The sequence below is a fragment of the Schistocerca gregaria genome, chromosome 4 (genome assembly GCF_023897955.1).
Source record: "Schistocerca gregaria isolate iqSchGreg1 chromosome 4, iqSchGreg1.2, whole genome shotgun sequence".
In the NCBI taxonomy this organism is placed as follows: Eukaryota; Metazoa; Arthropoda; class Insecta; order Orthoptera; family Acrididae; genus Schistocerca; species Schistocerca gregaria.
Window position 1 is genome coordinate 397,878,385 of NC_064923.1, and position 19,738 is coordinate 397,898,122.

The 19,738-nt window shown below is 40.7% G+C and overlaps 1 protein-coding gene across 1 annotated transcript in view; it reads right to left on the bottom strand.

Annotated features, from left to right (window-relative positions):
• Window positions 1–1,189: 1,189 nt before the first annotated feature.
• LOC126266841 (FAD-dependent oxidoreductase domain-containing protein 1-like) overlaps window positions 1,190–19,738 on the bottom strand; it is a 176,409-nt gene continuing 157,860 nt past the window's right edge. Inside the window, exon 9 of the mRNA XM_049971409.1 lies at window positions 1,190–1,722. Coding sequence (XP_049827366.1) covers window positions 1,583–1,722 — 140 coding nt within the window. The 3' untranslated portion in view covers window positions 1,190–1,582. The remainder of the gene's footprint in view (window positions 1,723–19,738) is intronic.

Consider the following 19,738-nt stretch of genomic DNA (forward strand, 5'->3'; position numbering starts at 1 on the left):
AGGTAGGCACAACAAAAAGACGGTCACAAAGCTTTCACCCAGTAAGGCCTTCATCAAAAATAAACCACACACACACACACACACACACACACACACACACACACACACACACACACACACACACACACACATGACTGCAGTCTCTTGCAGCTGAAGCCGCACTGCAAGCAGCAGTAGCAGTAGCACTAGTGCATTATGGGAGTGGCGATTGGGTGGGAATGAGGAGGCTAGGGTGAGGAGGGGGAGGGATAGTAGGGTAGGAGTGGCAGACAGTGAAGAGCTGTAGTTTAGATTGTGGGCAGGGAGAGGTTGGGAGGTGGAGGCGGTTATCAGAAAAAAAGTAAAAAGACTGAGTGTGATGGTGGACTGAAGGCTGTGTAATGCTGGAATGGGAAAAGGGAAGGGGATGGATGGGTGAGGACAGTGACTAATGAAGGTTGAGGCTAAGAAGGTTACAGGAATGTTCCCGTAACCCTCCTAGCCTCAACCTCTGTTAGTGTGTGTGTGTGTGTGTGTGTGTGTGTGTGTGTGTGTGTAGTCTATTTTTGATGAATACCTTACTGACCAAAAGTTTTATGACAGACTCTTTGTTGCGCCTACCTGCGACTCAGCATTTCTGCTATAGGGTGAGAAGCAGCTATCCTTTTCATAATATTATGACATTTAGGTCATTAATTTTATAAACCTGTGACCAGTGTTCTTTGTTTAGGAAACTGTAGTAGTAGTTTATGTTATCCTGACTAAAGCATTTACAGGTAGTTTCTAAAGACATGTTGTTCCCAATACTTCCTTTTAATTTCGAGCTTAATATTTGAGCCAGATGGTAACTTAAGCTTACATTGAAATTTTTTAATGAAGTTAAGCTCTTCTTGACTAGAGAGTGATATATAACTGTGTTGCAAGTGTCTGATATGTAGTAGCAGCAATTACTTTAGAAATTAATTTGTAGGATATAGCAAAGTTCAGTTCATTCATGGAAAGTTCAAAATTCCATGTAGTGACCAGTGAACTGCAGCAATAACCAAGTCAAACTTAGTAATTTTTATAGCTTAAATGTCACAGTCATTTTTTGATGTTTGTTCTAGTCAAGCCAAGTAGAATAGTAAAACTGGTACTTTTCTTTACATGAATTGCTACCCCACCTTGCTACCTATTAACTCTGCATTAGCAGGAAGACAAAATTAACTTATTTGTTGTTGTTTGTTGAATAAATATTCCTCTTTAATATCTGTTTGAATATTTGTGCATTCTTATAATACAGTTTTTTACAATGGCATACATGTTTATATTCAGATCAGAAAAAAACAGTTTCATAATTATCCTATTATTTAATATTCAGATCTCATGAACATATAATATAATAATTTGCAGTCATATGATCATTTCTGTCAGCAATTTCATATTTTAGAATGTTGAAGTAATTTTCCTCTTTTGTCATATGCTTGAATATTTGTACATTCTTATAATACAATGTTTTGCAATGGCAAACTTATTTTTATATTCAGATCAGAAAATTCAAAGTTTTATAATTACATTATTATGTAATATTCAGATCTCATTAACATAACATAATGATTTGCAATCATATGATGTTCACTTCCCTCAGCAACTCATTATGTATAAGCCTTTCAAATCCAAAACGTCTCAAGTCTATTGTTTTGAATCCACCTTCAAACATCATTTCCATAACGGCACGCCCGACAGCAGGTGATTGTTGAATACCTGTAGCAAAAAATAAAGTCAAATGAGAACTTCATTTGGATAAGAGAATTTAGACAAAAAATTTCACTGATTTTCATATAAATGACTGCTCTGCAATTCACACTTAAGTACCTGACAGAGGATTCTTCAAACCCTCCCAATGTTAGGTTGATGACATGAAAATATTTTCTCATTCAGAGGAGAAAGTTGGTGATTGAAATTTTGTGAAAAGATCTTGTTGCAGTTAAAAATGTTTTTGTTTTACTGGTTACCACACTAACTTGGTTATCATGTCCATGACACTCTCTCCACTACTCTGTGTTGATTTAAAATGAGCTGTCCTTTGGTCTTTTTTGATTTCCTCCATCAATCCTATCTGGTAAGGATCCACAACTACCCAGCAATATTCTAGCTAAGCATGGACATGGATAGTGTAGGTAGTCTCTTTCGTAGACCTGTTGCATCTTCTAAGCATTCTGCCAATAAAAAATAGGCTCTGGTCCACTGCATTATCTATGTCATTGCTCCAATTTAAGTTGTCCATAATTGATTTTCCTAGGCATTGAGTTGAACTGACAGCCTTTAAAGTTGTGCAGTTTATTATATAGCCAACATTTAATGTATTTCTTTTCATATACCTGTGGATGGCCACACATTTTTCCTTATTCAGAGACAACTGTTGCTTTTTGCATCATGTGGATATTTAGTCTAAATCATTTTGCAATTTGTTTTAATTTTCTGGTGAATTTACAATACAGTAAATGATAGCATCATCTGCCAACAATCTAAGAGAGCTTTCAGATTGTTTCCTAAATCATTTTACAGCTGAGGAACAGCAGAGGGGTTATAACACCTGCTAGGAGAATGCTGGATATCACTTCTACTTTAGTCAATGATTTTCCAGTGATTACTACAGGCTGTGACATTTCTGACAGGAAATCACAAATCCAGTCACACAACTGAAATGATGCTCCATACACATACAGTTTGATTAGAGATTTCTTGTGAGGAATGGTATCATAAGCCTCATGGAAATCTACAAATATGGATTAGTTTGAGATCCCTGTTGATCTGAATCAGAAGACCTTCCTTTACTTAGTTATTTAAGCTGCTTCATTACTCCATGGACATCCACAGTTATGTAGCTCATGCTGGCAGCTGTTATAAATTCATATTTTGAGATATTTACTTTGTCTTCTTTAGTGACAGATTTTCTCAAAACTAAGTATAATAACTCCGCTTTATTGAAGCTGTCACCAGTGACACTATCATTGGTATTGCACAGTGGAGGTACTGATTGCATCTTGCCACAGGTGTATTTCACATGTGACCAGAATATCTTAGGATTTTCTGTCAGATTTTGAGACAAAGTTTTATTGTGGAAGCTATTAAGAGCATCATGCATGGATTCTGCACTAAGTTTCAAGTTTCAGGAAAATATCATCAGTATTAAGGATTGTGTGTTCTTTTAAATTTAGCATCCTTTTTTCACTGCTTCTGCAACTGTTCTGACCTGTTTTGTGTACTATGGTGGATCAATACTGTCTGTTATTAATTTACTCAGCATAAATCTGTCAATTGCCACAAACACTAATTCCTTGTGTTGAAGCCACATCTGGTCTACCCTTACATAGTTAGTTTGGAAAGAGTTGAGACTGTCTCTTACGAAGGTGTCAAGCGAATTTTTATCTACATTTTAAACAAATATATTTTGTGCTTCTTTTGAATTGATTTAGATGTTGTGGTGGTCAGTGTCACTACAATGAACTTGTGGTTACTAAACCCTGTATCCACCATGGTGCTCCCTATTTGCTCATGATTATTTGTTGCTAAGAGGTCAAATATGTTTTCACAACCATTTCCACTTCAAGTCAGCTCCTAAACTAACTGCTCAAAAGTGTTTTCAGAGGAAGCCTTTAGCATAATTTCTGACAGTGTTTTATATCTAACACCAGATTTGGGCATGAATTTTCACAAACATATGAAGGACAGATTGAAGTCGCCACTGACTATAATTGTAAGAGTGGGATACCTATTTGAAATGAGGCTCAAGTTTTCTTTGATCTGTTCATCAACTGAATCATCTGAGCCAGGGGTTTGGTAAGAGGAAGCAATTAATTATTAATTTATTCTTGTTGACAAGTATAACCTCCACCCATATTAACTCACAGGGACTATCTATTTCAATTTCGCTATAACAATACTGATTGTTGCTGTGTCTAGATTCACTCAGCATCTCTCTATCTATAGACCTATGCTTCATTTTACATGTATTTTGCAACGGTTTTCTTTACACGTTTCTTCAGAGTGACTGTACACCATAGATGCCCCCCCCCCCCCCCCCTCATTGTGAACTATTCTACTAGGGACATATCAATTCACCACATGGTCAACCATTCATCTAAACCTGAGGCACAGTACTTCAATGTGCTTCTCTTCAGAACTAAATGTTTGGTTCCTCACTGAAATTAACACTACTGGCTCTTTATGTAGTTTACTGAATATATATACTTCCTATGTGCTGGAGTTGCACTTTGAACTTTGGTAATCTATCTCATGGTCATTGATATCAGTTTCAGTGCAGACATCCTCAAAGAGGTGGGGTGTATTTGTCACCATTAGATCCAATACATCATGAGTGGAGTTCTGAACTATGTAGCTCTCAGAGAGGGCAGTAAGGTTTCACAGGATGTCTTGTCATACCAACCACTAACAAGATTATAATGAGGTCAAAGTCTCCTCCAAAGATCTACATCTACATCTACATGGATACTCTGAAAATCACATTTAAGTGCCTGGCAGAGGGTTCATCTAACCACCTTCACAATTCTCTATTATTCCCATGTCTTACAGTGTGCGGAAATAACGAACACCTATATCTTTCCATACGAGCTCTGATTACCCTTATTTTTGCATGGGGATAGTTTCTCCCTATGTAGGTCTGTGTCAACAAAATATTTTTGCATTCCGAGGAGAAAGTTGGTGATTGGAATCTTGTGAGAAGATTCCGTTGCAACGAAAGATGCCTTTCTTTTAATGATGTACAGCCCAAATCCTGTATCATTTCAGTAACACTCTCTCCCATATTTCGTGACAGTACAAAATGTGCTGTCTTCTTTGAACTTTTTTGATGTACTCCATCAGTCCTATCTGGTAAGGATCCAACACTGCGCAGCAGTATTCTAAAAGAGGATGGAAAAGCATAGTGTAGGAAGTCTCCTTAGTAGATCTGTTACATTTTCTAAGTGTCCTGCCAATAAAACACAGTCTTTGGTTAGCCTTCCCCACAATATTTTCTATGTGAACCTTCCAATTTAAGTTGTTTGTAATTGTAATTCCTAGTTATTTAGTTGAATTTATGGCCTTTAGATTTGACTGATTTATTGTGTAACTGAAGTTTAATGGATTCCTTTTACCACTCATGTGGATGACCTCACACTCTTCGTTAACTATGGCCAACTGCCAATTTTTTCACCATTCAGATACCTATTCTAAATCTTTTACAATTTCTTTTGAACTTATGATAACTTTATTAGTGGATAAATGACAGTGTCATCTGCAAACAACCTAAGATGACTGCTCAGAATGTCTCCCAAATCATTTATATAGATAAGGAACAGCAAAGGGCCTATAACACCACCTTTGGGAATGCAAGATATCACTTCTGTTTTACTCAATGACTTTGTGTATTACTATGAACTGTGACATCTCTGTCAGGAAGTCACAAATCCAGTCACATAACTGAGACGATATTCCATAAGCATGCAATTTCACTATAAGCCACTTGTGTGGTACAATGTCAAAAGCCTTCTTGAAATTCAAGGCACTCAACACTTCATGCGAATAAAGAGCTACTTGTGTTTCACAAGAATGATGTTTTCTAAACTCGTGTTGACTGTGTGTCAATAGATCATTTCCTTCGAGGTAATCCATAATGTTCAAACACAATATATGTGCCAGAATCTTGCTGCATAATAATATGGGCCTGTAATTAATTGGATAACTCCTACTACCTTTCTGGAATATTGGTGTGACCTGTGGAACTGTCCAGTCTTTAGATATGGATCTTTCATCGAGCGAATAGTTGTATATGATTGTCAAGTATGGAGCTAATGCATCAGCATACTCTGAAAGGAACCTAATTGGTATACAGTCTGGAACAGAAGACTTGCTTTTATTTAAATTATTTATTTATGTTGCTTCACTACTGCAAGGATATTTACTTCTACATTAATTCATGTTGGCAGCTGTTCCTGACTTGAATTCTGGAATATTTACTTTGTCTTCTTTTGTGAAGGCAGTTCAGGAGGCTGTGTTTAGTAACTCTGTTTTGGCAGCATTGTCTTCAACAGAATCTCCATTGATACCATGCAGAGAAGGCACTGATTGTTTCTTGCCACTGACATACTCCACATACGACCAGAATCTCTTTGGAATTTCTGTCAGGCAAAGTATCATTGCAGAAACTGTTACAAGCATCTCACATTGAAGTCCGTGCTAAATTTTGAGCTTCTGTGCAAGATCACCAATCTTGGTGATTATGTGACTGTCTGAATTTGGCATGTTTGTTTTGTTGTTTCTGCAACAGTGTTCTAACCCGTTTTGTATACCAAGGATGATCAGCTCCGTCAATTGCTAATTTATTTGGTATAAATCTCTAAATTGCTGCTGATACTATTTCTCTGAATTCAAGCCACTTCTGGTCTACACATACATCATTAATTTGGAATGAGTGGAGATTGTCTTTCAAGAAGGCATAAAGTGAATTTTTATCTGCTTTTTTGAATAGGTCTATTTTGTGCTTATTTTTGGAGGATTTAGGGGCTACAATATTCAGTCTTGCTATGAAAACCCTGTGTTCACTAATCTCTATATCCATTTTGATGCTCGTTATTAACTAAGAGGTCAAGTGTGTTTTCACAACTGTTTATTATTCTCATGGGCTCGTGAACTAACTGCTTGAAATAATTTTCAGAGAATGCATTTAACACAATTTTGCATGATGTGTTATGCGTAGCTCTGGAATTAAACATGTATGTTTGCTAATAAATTGAGGGTAAATTAAAGTCACTACCAACTATAATTTTATGAGTTGGTTACATGTTTGAAATCAAACTCTAGTTTTCTTTCAACCTTTCATCAACTGTATCATCTGAATTGGGAGGCCAGTAAAGGGATCCAGTTATTATTTCATTCCAATTTCCAACAATGACCTCTGACCATACTAACTCACAGGCACTCTCTACTTCAATTTTGCAATGAGATAAACTACTTCTAACAGCAACAAAAACGCCACCAACCATGTTTAGCCTATCCTTTTGGAACACCATTAGGTTCTTCACAAAAATTTCAGCTGAGTTTATCTCTGGCTTTAGCCAGTTTTCAGTGCCTACAACGATTTGAGCATTAGTGCTTTCTATTAGCACTTGGAGCTCTGGTACTTTCCCAACACAGCCATGACAATTTACACCTGTGATACTGATGGTTTCTGTATCTACATTCTTCCTGTGTTCAGCCTGCACCCTTTGTGGTTGAAGTCCTTCTTGTGTTTTCCCCGAGACACACCACACAACCCCTGCTACTCATGTAGCCACCTCCTGCATATAGTGGACACATGGTCTATTCAGCGGAACCTGAAACCCAACCACCCTTTGGTGCAAGTCGAGGAATCTGCAGCCTACATGGCTGCAGAATTGTCTGTGCCTCTGATTCAGACCTTCCACTCGGCTCTGTACCAGAAATCCACAATTGGTCCTGTCAACTATGCTGCAAATGGTCAGCTCTGCTTTCATCTTGCAAGGAAGACTGGCAGCCTTTACCACTTCTGTTAGATGCTTGAATACAGAGAGAATCTCTTCTGATACAGAGTGACACACATCACTGTTACCAGCGTGAGCAACCACATTGCATTTGGCTGCACACTGTGCTTTTCATGGCATTTGGGAGGACCTGTTCCACATCTGTAATGACTCCACCCAGTATGCATACGGAGTGCACATTGGTTTTGTTTCCCTTCTTGGCAGCCATGTCCCTAAGGAACCCTATAACGCACCTAATGTTGAAGCTCCCAACTATCAATAATCCCACCCTCTGTGATTGTCCAGATCTTGCACGCTGAGAGGTTTCCTCTAAAACAAGACAGGCAACAACATCTGGCTCAGCAACAGCATCAGCCACAGACAGTGCCTGGAACCTGTTTGTTAGACAAAATGGGGAGGCCTTACATGTGGCCGCCTGGGAATTCTTTCACCACTTGCTATGCCCTGGGGCAACCTCCTACTTGACCACAGGCGAGGGGTCAACCTCAGTGTGAACAGTGTGTCTAGTAAATTATATTAACAAGCAGAGATTTAAAACCCTGACTACTGCAGCACTCAGGTAAAACTAAATAATTCACCCCTGATTAAGAACTTGTAATACGCCACAAAATTGGTTTACTTTCCAATGCAAATGAAGACGTGAGAACTGTGACTATTACATATTAAATAAACATGCAGAATCACAAGAAACTAAACTATTAAAGCACACAAATGATATTATAAAATTTGCTCATGGTTAGGAACTCGGTGACTTCCCTGTTGCTGTTTGTGTCTCGGCTGGCTGCTGCTGCCTGACAGTATGATTGGGGATATGAAATGAGATGAAGTGAGTGTTTTTATAAAGCTTACATTACGTCAGGAGATAAGTCAAGTGGGCAACAGCAGGATCAAGTTACAAGTTTAAGTCCTCCCCTTGTAACTGAGTCTTGTTCAAACAGTCTTGCAAGCAGCTTCAGCTTCTATTTCAGTGGATCTGAATTTCTCACCTACTACAACAAACACAACACTACCTTCATTTGCCACTAGTGTATCCTTTCAATGTGCAGTCAAATTTTCCCAAAATTCTCACTGTTGTCATTTCAGGATTTAACCAATAGTATTATGTGAAAAACTTTTTAAAAAAATTTCACAGACACTTAGCATCAGACTAAGAAAGGGAAATTAAAAATATGTGCAGTGAACAATCAAGTGTGTGAAGTTTGACAACACCCAATAACACAACTCAACAAATTTTGAATTTTTGTCTGGGGTGTTGTATGAAAACATAAATTTCTGACTAAGCTGTTTGCACTGACCTTGAATCTGAAGCCTGTCTCTCTACAGTGTATCATGTTTTTGCACCATCATCCAGATCTGTACCTAATGAAACTGAAAAGCAGTGTACCGAATGAAACTGGAAAGCAGTTACAGGAAATGTAGGTGAAATGGAACAATAAAATGGAAAAAAGTAATATTGTGGTGTCATCGCCTGATATCACACTTGCTAGGTGGAAGCCTTTAAATCAACCACGGTCCGGTAGTATACATCAGACCCATGTGTCGCCACTATCAATGATTGCAGACCGAGCGCCGCCACATGGCAGGTCTAGAGCGACTTCATAGCACTCGACCCAGTTGTAGAACCGACTATGCTAGCGATGGTTCACTGACAAAATACGCTCTCATTTGCCGAGATGATAGTTAGCACAGCCTTCAGCTACATTATTTGCTACGACCTAGCAAGGTGCCATTATCTGTTACTATTGATACTGTGTTTCATGTACTGTCATGAGCGACATGCATCATTAATGGATTAAAGTTAAGTATTCCACCAGCTACGTCCGTTTTTCTCAATTCTAATTCCCTTGTCATGTTCCAGACCTCATGCCAGCCTGCGTGAGCTAAAATATGTGCATTTCGGCCTCCTTTAGTAACACGGTGTTGGCCAACCACAACATTGGCGACGAGAGTAAAAGTGTTTTTATCTAAATTGCCATGATGTACTTGTGGCTTCGCCACAATCTCCAGATGTACTGCCCAAATTTTATCGCTTACAGAATCAGCAGACGCAGGCCTTACTGGATGCCCTTGGACAGCTCGTCCAGGGTCAACGTGCAATGCAAAACGATGTGGCAGCAGCCGCTTCACCACTAACGCAGTCACAACACGCTGTTGCACCCACTTTTCGCCCCTTTGATGCTGCACTGGAAAGCTGGACGGAGTGGTCACGCCAATTTGGATTCCATCTCGCCGCCTACAGAATTCAAGGTAACGAGCGGCAGCCTTTTCTCCTTTCATCCGCCAGGGTATCAACGTACCGTGTGATAGTCAAATTATTTCCCCGACGCGACATAGCAACTCTGTCCTATGAAGAAATTTTGTCTGTGTTAGATGCATATTCCAAAGACTCAGTCAATGTAGTTGCCAAATGGTATACCTTCTTTTGTACAAAACGTACGGCAGGTCAGACTAATCGGGAGTGGGTTGCAACCTTGCAAGGCCTTACTAGGGATTGTGCTTTTGAGTGTCAATGTGGACTCCCTTATTCAGATACTATGGTTCATGATGCAATTGCACAGAACATTTCTCATGTTCATATAAGGGAACAGATTTTGAAACTAGTTAATCCCTCCCTTCAACAAGTGATGGACATATTGGATCAGCAGGACACACTTGACTTTGCTCAGGAATCATTTGAAACTTCACCAGCAGTGTGTCACGTTAACCGGCCTGCCGGGCGAGCTGCACGGTGCAGTAAACAGCCCTCGCGCCCGGCCGCGCCGCTGCCGCCAGGCTCTCAGCCACGTGTGCCATGTCGGCAAGCAAATGCAGTGATCAAATCATGCCCGCAGTGTGCTACTAAACATTCGCGTGAGAATTGCCCATCACGCCAAGCTATTTGCTTTTATTGTAATAAGAAAGGACATGTTCAGAGTGTTTGCCAGAAAAAGCTCAGAGCGGAAGCTCACAACTGTTCCAGGCCCTTTGCTTCGCACTGGAATCAGAGTCGAACCAAGGATACTCAGGCTCGCGAAACTTCGCCCATGGAAATTCATGTAGTTCATTCCACTCCACCCAGTGCCACTCTCTCTAACAGTGCCTGTGTTCATCCCAAAAATAGTGTGCGTCGACATCGCCGGAACTCCCGTCAAGTCGCAAATGATTATGTAGCAGTGTCAGTTCACATTGCAAGAGACAGTCGCTCTTGTCGTCAGCAGGACAATAAACTTTTTGTAGACTTGGACATTAACGGCAAAGTGATACCATTCCAGCTCGATACCGGAGCTGCAGTTTCACTGATCAATCAAGACACTTACAAACTGCTGGGCACACCTTCGTTGCTTGCCGCAAATGTTAAATTAAGTAGTTATTCAGGTCAACGTACCCCGGTGTTAGGAAAGTGCAGCCTTCTTGCAACATACAGAGGACAAACAAAACTTGAGTCATTTTACGTCCTTCGTTCTTCTTCTGCAGTGAACTTGTTTGGTTTCGAGTTATTTCAGTTGTTTAACTTGTCTATCGTAAATCAGGTCCTAACAATGAACCAGACTGTGCCTTCAGACAGTGTTTCTTGTCTATGTGAAGAATTTTCAGACATTTTTGCACCAGGCCTCAGTTGCCCTAAGAACTATAAAGCACATTTGGAACTGAAAGTAAACGTGCAACTGAATTTTTTCAGGACGCGCAATGTTCCCCACGCATTGCGTGATGAGGTCGCAAAAACATTACACGATTTGAAATCACAAGGTGTAATTGAACATGTGCAGGCTTCTCTCTGGGCATCACCCTTAGTAATTTTGCCAAAACCTTCCAGAAAATAGAGAGTTTGTGTGGACTTCAAGGCAACAGTGAATCCACACCTAGTGATTGCAACTTTTCCTTTACCTTCCCAGAAGATCTTTTTGACAAACTGTGCCCGGGTAAATATTTTTCGAAGTTGGCCATAGCAGATGCATACTTGCAAATACTGGTGGACAAAGAATCCCAGCGCATTTTGGTGGTTAACACGCATCTTGGATAGTATCAATTCAAACGACTGCCATTTGGGTGTGCATCCGCCCCTGCATTGTTTCAGCAATATCTACAAACTGTTTGTGCATCGGTCCCTACTGCAGCAAATTATCTGGACGATATTGTGATCTCTGGAAAGACGGAAGAAGAACATTTGACCAATCTCAGAACATTATTTCATGTCTTGCGACAAAATGGTCTTTGCTTGCGGAAGGACAAATGTGTGTTTTTTGCTCGGGACTTGCCATACTTGGGACTTGTAATCAATGCCCAAGGCATACATCCCAGTCCCACGCACCTTCATGCCATACAAGACTTGCCTTCACCACAGAATTTGAAGCAGCAAAGGGTGTGGTTGGAAAAATTAAGTATTATCACCGTTGTATACCACACGCCTCTTCCATTTGAGCTCCACTTCATCGCTTACGCTGTAAAGGTGTTGTGTTCGTCTGGACGACGGAATGCGATCACTCCTTTCGCCAGTTGAAATCGGTGTTGCTTTCCAATACTTGCCTTACGCCATTTGATCCCCAGAAGCCCCTCTTGTTGATGGTGGATGCTTCAGACTTCGGGATCGGTGCTGTGCTTGCGCACAAAGATGGTTCGCACGATCGCCCTATTGGCTTTGCGTCCAAATTGCTCTTGTCTGCTCACAGAAATTATTCACAGATCAAGAAAGAAGCATTGGCTCTCATATTTGGTGTTACAAAGTTTCATGACTTCTTGTATTGTCATCACTTTACCATAATCACGGACCAAAAACCTTTGACAAAGCTTTTTCATCTGACCAAGCCTGTACCTCCACGTGCAGCGCAGAAATTCATTTGGTGGTCTATTTTCCTCTCGCAGTACCACTACGATATCTTGTATTGGTCCACTGCTAAGCACAGAAACGCCAATGCGTTGTCCCGCTTGCCTGTTGCTGAGGATAGGGCATTCGATTCCTCCAAACTTGTTTGCATGTTCATTGATGATGAAACCGATGATGTGGTCGAATCGTTTCCAATTGATTTTCATCATGTAGCTTCAGCCACCACTGCCGACCTTGTCCTTGCTACCATTCTGCGTTTTGTTGTTACGCAATGGCCCTTGTCAAAGTCACAGATTGGTGACCTGTTGGTTCACCAATTTTTTGCTCACAATGACAGACTTTTTGTTCCACGCGGTGTTTTGCTGTTGCGTTCTGATAATGATCGGTCCAAGGTCGTGCTACCACGTTCGTTACAGTCCTCTGTCTTACAGCTTCACCACCAAGGACATTGGGGTATAGTGAAAACGAAACAACTTGCTCCTCAGCACTGTACTTGGTTCGGAATCGATGCCGCGATTACAAATATGTGCTCTTCTTGCCTGGTGTGTGCCAAACACCAATCAGCACCGTCGCGGAAATTCTTTTCATGGCCAAAAGCCACTTCCCCTTGGCAACGCTTACACATCAATTTTGCTGGTCCACTCTGGAATGCTTGATGGTTGGTTGTGGTAGATTCATTCAGTAATTTTCCTTTTGTGGTACGGATGTCTTCCACGATGTCATCTACCACCATCCAAGCGTTATCCGCTATCTTTTGCATTGAAAGTCTTCCACAGATTATTGTTTCCGACACTGGCCCACAATTCATGTCCGCAGAATTTCAGTCATAATGCAAGGCCAATGGTATTCAACTTCTGACAACCACGCCGTTTTCGCCACAGTCAAACGGTGCCACTGAGCGATTGGTCAGGACTTTCAAGTCACAGATGTTGAAGTTGAAAGAGTTGCATTCTTGGGAGGATGCGTTATTGCTCTTTTTGTCCTCGTATTACTCTCAGCCCCGAGATGGTCGCTCGCAGGCTGAGTTGCTCCACGGTCGTCATCATCGAACCTGGATGTCTTTGCTATATCTGCCGCATCAGATTCCTGTGCAGCGGCAGACACCTTCTTTTGCTCCAGGTGATGTTGTCTACTATTGCCACTATTGAGGTTGGCTCGAAGGGTGCATTCTTCGCTGCCTCGGCAGTGCTATGTATCTGGTTTTGGGGGCCTCTGGTGAGGTGTGTCAGCATCTCAATCAGCTGCACCTCTGTCGTCGCATGGGATCTGCCGCTCGCCATCTGCTTTCAGCGACGGTGCCATCCGGTCAGCACCCCGTGGACCTATCTGCTGGCTCGTGCCTCAGCCCCAGATGTTACCGACGCTGTCTTCCATTTTGCCCTATGGTGACGCGTTGCCGCCACCGCAGCCGCCGCCGCCTGTTCTCCCACCGGCGAAGCCCACAGTGGACGCATCGCTGCCACCGCCGGGTGCCTCCTTGGGTCACGTGTCGCCGATCGCTTCCCGTGGCCAGTTGTCCTCCGACATGGAACTCTTGCCCACTCTGGACCATATGTTGTCTTTGCCCGTCGGGTGCCCCGGCCTGATGTAGGTCGACCCTTCGGGCCCTTCTGTCTCTCTACGGGAGCATATACCGCATGTTGGCATGCATTTCGACCCCCTTTAGTAACACGGTGTTGGCTCTCTTGCCAACCACAACAAATATGAGAGAATATGAGTTAGAAGAAGCAAAGGGACACTTATGAGGTGGAGGTATTACTTCCATTTATGTTTGCCCATGAATGAACATCTAATGTGCTTCCTTTTGTGTGTCACATCTCCTACACATGTGGTACACCAACAGTAGTCAGATGTAATGTTTACTCCTCAATGACCTTGATAATGATGTTTCACTGTTTTAAGTTCCTGATGGAACCATTCACCATGTTCCTCTAATTTGTTGGGCAAAGTTTTCTGAATTTTGTATGTGTATGACATCATAAAACGTAGTTTTAGGGGGCCTTGCATCCGAACCATTTTAACAACTGTAGTATATTTTCCACAATTTCCTTGCAATCAGCATTCTAGCCAAGGAAATTATGCACAACAGTTTTTAAACTTTGTCAACTGACCCATTTTTGTCATTTTACTTTCAAAAAAATTCATCAGACATCAACTTACATATAATCAGTCCAAAAAATAACCCTTCTTTCAGCTTTGCAGCCAAGAGATTTGGGAATTGGCTACACAGGTATTGGAAATAGTTTCCCATTTTATCCAATTCTTTATATAGTGCTTCATCAATCCTAATCTGATTCACAATTAAGGCAATAAAAAGTGATCTGGATTAACCAAACACTCATTTGCAATGTTCTTCAGTTCTACTATCAGGGATTACCTCTTAGGCCCCTCTCTCCTACTCCATGCTCATGATATGCTCTACTGTCTCCTTCATACACACAGCAAGGCATTTTTGTGTACTGTGCTTTCTTGCTGAGAAGAATACCAATCACTTTAAAGTCACCACAAACAAGGAACTAGTTTTCTTCATACTTCACTTTTTCAAGTAGCATTTTCATGATATTATATGTCTCTTTTAAGTGTACTGAATATACAATTGGAACTGGTGTTAGGTCATTAGGTCATTCCCAATTTATAGCAATTCTTCTTTCAACCTTATCTTTGAAGAATCTATGCAAACCTCCATTGCTTGCTGTCATATTTTTGAGCTCCCATGTTTGTCACTAATCTGGCAATGTTTTCGCACAACACCAAACTGTCTTCAACAAAAATGTCTTGAAGGCTTTATCATGATTTCTGTACACTGACTAGGATAAACCATGTGCAAATAAATTATTTTCACTGAGATGTGATGCCAGAAGTTGTGATGCTCCTTCTGAGAATCCAAGACTTTTGCCAAATTGTTAAATTCTGTTTGAATAAAAGGTTTTGTATTACTATCAGCACCACACTCAACACAGATTGACAACTTTCATGACTTACCTCTGGTTCAGAGAATTCAAATGTATCCATTTATGTTGATGGAGAGGGAATCAGAATACTTGTACTATGAGGGACAGGTCTAATTGCTGAATGTAAGTTCAGATACAAGATTTTTATCATCTTTATTTTGTTGTATCTTGCTAGTTTCATCATACAGAAGTGAAAATCATTAATATGTAGTAAAATAAAGTGTTCAAACTTTATTATTCCCATGGTATGGCACAAGCTGTACACACCATAATATGGGAATAATGAAGTTCAAACACTTCATTTTATCGTCACTCTACGTCCTTAACCCCCCCCCATGAACCATGGACCTTGCCTTTGGTGGGAAGGCTTGGGTGCCTCAGCGATACAGATGGCCGCACTGTAGGTGCAACCACAATGGAGGGGTATCTGTTGAGAGGCCAGACAAACATGTGGTTCCTGAAGAGGGGCAGCAGCCTTTTCAGTAGTTGCAGGGGCAACAGTCTGGATGGTTGACTGATCTGGCCTTGCAACATTAACCAAAACGGCCTTGCTGTGTTGGTACTGCGAACGGCTGAAAGCAAGGGGAAACTACAGCCATAATTTTTCCCGAGGACATGCAGCTTTACTGTATGATTAAATGATGATGGTGTCCTCTTGGGTAAAATATTCCGGAGGTAAAATAGTCCCCCATTCGGATCTCCGGGCGGGGACTACTCAGGAGGACGTCGTTATCAGGAGAAAGAAAACTGGCGTTCTACGGATCGGAGCATGGAATGTCAGATCCCTTAATCGGGCAGGTAGGTTAGAAAATTTAAAAAGGGAAATGGATAGGTTAAAGTCAGATATAGTGGGAATTAGTGAAGTTCGGTGGCAGACGCAACAAGACTTTTGGTCAGGTGAATACAGGGTTATAAATACAAAATCAAATAGGGGTAATGCAGGAGCAGGTTTAATAATGAATAAAAAAATAGGAGTGCGGGTAAGCTACTACAAACAGCATAGTGAATGCATTATTGTGGCCAAGATAGACACAAAGCCCATGCCTACTACAGTAGTCCACGTTTGTATGCCAACTAGCTCTGCAGATGATGAAGAAATTGATGAAATGTATGTATGATGAGATAAAAGAAATTATTCAGGTAGTGAAGGGAGACGAAAATTTAATAGTCATGGATGACTGGAATTCGTCAGTAGGAAAAGGGAGAGAAGGAAACATAGTAGGTGATTATGGATTGGGGCTAAGAAATGAAAGAGGAAGCTGCCTGGTAGAATTTTGCACAGAACATAACTTAATCATAGCTAACACTTGGTTCAAGAATCATAAAAGAAGGTTGTATACATGGAAAAATCCTGGAGATACTAAAAGGTATCAGATAGATTGTATAATGGTAAGACAGAGATTTAAGAATCAGGTTTCAAATGTAGCACATTTCCAGGGGCAGATGTGGACTCTGACCACAATCTATTGGTAGATTAAAACTGAAGAAACTGCAAAAAGGTGGGAAATTAAGGAGCTGGGACCTGGATAAACTGAAAGGACCAGAGGTTGTACAGAGTATAAGGGAGAGCATAAGGGAACAATTGACAGGAATGGGGGAAAGAAATACAGTAGAAGAAGAATGGGTAGCTTTGGAGGATGAAGTAGTGAAGGCAGCAGAGGATCAAGTAGGTAAAAAGGTGAGGGCTAGTAGAAATCCTTGGGTAACAGAAGAAATATTGATGGAAGGAGAAAATATAAAAACACAGTAAATGAAGCAGGCAAAAAGGAATACAAACGTCTCAAAAATGAGACTGACAGGAAGTGCAAAATGGCTAAGCAGGGATGGCTAGAGGACAAATGTAAGGATGTAGAGGCTTATCTCACTAGGGGTAAGATAGATACTGCCTACAGGAAAATTAAAGAGACCTTTTGAGAGAAGAGAACCAAGTGTATGAATAGAAAGAGCTCAGATGGCAACCCAGTTCTAAGCAAAGAAGGGAAGGCAGAAAGGTGGAAGGAGTATATAGAAGGTTTATACAAGGGTGATGCACTTGAGGACAATATTATGGAAATGGAAGAGGATGTAGATGAAGATGAAATGGGAGATAAGATACTGCGTGAAGAGTTTGACAGAGCACTGAAAGACTTGAGTCGAAACAAGGCGCCCAGAGTAGACGACATTCCATCAGAACTACTGACAGCCTTAGGAGAGCCAGTCATGACAAAACTCTACCAGCTGGTAAGCAAGATGTATGAGACAGGCGAAATACCATGACTTCAAGGAGAATATAATAATTCCAATCCCAAAGAAAGCAGGTGCTGACAGATGTGAAAATTACAGAACTATCAGTTTAATAAGTCACAGCTGCAAAATACTAACGTGAATTCTTTACAGACGAATGGAAAAACTGGTAGATGCAGACCTCGGGGAGGATCAGTTTGGATTCCGTCGAAATGTTGGAACACGTGAGGCAATACTGACCTTACGACTTATCTTAGAAGAAAGATTAAGAAAAGGCAAACCTACGTTTCTAGCATTTGTAGACTTAGAGAAAGCTTTTGACAATGTTGACCGGAATACTCTCTTTCAAATTCTGAAAGTGGAAGGGGTAAAATACAGGGAGCGAAAGGCTATTTAGAATTTGTACAGAAACCAGATGGCAGTTATTATAGTCAAGGGGAATGAAAGGAAAGCAGTGGTTGGGAAAGGACTGACACAGGGTTGTAGCCTCTCCCCGATGTTATTCAATCTGTATATTGAGCAAGCAGGGTTGTAGCCTCTCCCCGATGTTATTCAATCTGTATATTGAGCAAGCAGTAAAGGAAACAAAAGAAAAATTTGGAGTAAGTATTAAAATTCATGGAGAAGAAGTAAAAACTTTGAGGTTCGCCGATGACATTGTAATTCTGTCAGAGACAGCAAAGGACTTGGAAGAGCAGTTGAACGGAATGGACAGTGTCTTGAAAGGAGGATATAAGATGAACATAAACAAAAGCAAAACGAGGACAATGGAATGTAATCAAATTAAATCGGGTAATCCTGAGGGAATTAGATTATAAATGAGACACTTAAAGTAGTAAAGGAGTTTTGCTATTTAGGAAGTAAAATAACTGATGATGGTCGAAGTAGAGAGGATATAAAATGTAGACTGGCAATGGCCAGGAAAGCGTTTCTGAAGAAGAGAAATTTGTTAACATCGAATATAGATTTATGTATCAGGAAGTCGTTTCTGAAAGTATTTGTTTGGAGGGTAGCCATGTATGGAAGTGAAACATGGACGATAACTAGTTTGGACAAGAAGAGAACAGAAGCTTTCGAAATGTGGTGCTACAGAAGAATGCTGAAGATAAGGTGTATAGATCACGTAACTAATGAGGAGGTATTGAATAGGATTGGGGAGAAGAGAAGTTTGTGGCACAACTTGACTAGAAGAAGGGATCGGTTAGTAGGACATGTTTTGAGGCATCAAGGGATCACAAATTTAGCATTGGAGGGCAGCATGGAGGGTAAAAATCATAGAGGGAGACCAAGAGATGAATACACTAAGCAGATTCAGAAGGATGTAGGTTGCAGTAGGTACTGGGAGATGAAGAAGCTGGCACAGGATAGAGTAGCATGGAGAACTGCATCAAACCAGTCTCAGGACTGAAGACAACGACAACAACAACAACAACAACAACAACGTCCTTAACTGCTCCACATTTGTATGACACAGAGTGTGTGGAGCAAATGATTTGTTCTGGGCCCTGAGCTTCATGCTGAAATAAGCAAAATATGATTTCTGCATAACTTCTGTTATTTTTCTATGCCTTGTACTTATCACAGAAGCTCTACATATGTAACAAAATGCATCTGGGCTATCCATACAATGTCTTTTGAACACAGCATCAATAAAATAACACCACTCACAATAACATGCGTAAGCACCTTCTCCTGGCTCTCGCACTCACTCAACTATTTATTGTTGTGGTGATAATGGAGTTTCAGCTGTGAAGTTCATTCTCCCCCTGTACTTCACCATCCTACAAACAAGCAGTGTCACCACATTTATACAAATTACGCTACATAACACAGACTTGACAGCCAATAGCAAAATAGCCCATAACAGGTTTGGCAGAGGCATAGCTGTGCAGAGAAAACTAATGGTGACGCAAAAAAACTTATATTTTCATGTTCATGGGTGCCAAATTAGTAAAGAACATCACTGACTTTCCAAACCCCAGAACCCATGTCAACCTGTGTAATCATTGGCCATCTCTAGGAAAAATGCTCTCTAGGTCTGAATAACAGCAATTAACATTATTTGTATTAAATATTAATTTAAGCATGTATTATTAATACATACCTAAATTACTATGACAACTGCCCATGCACTAATGAACAGAAATAGGAAACATATGTAAATCAACTAGTAGAATTATATTTATTGGTCAACTTGAAATTGACATTGTGTTTTGGTGCTCAGTGGTTACATGGTGGACTAT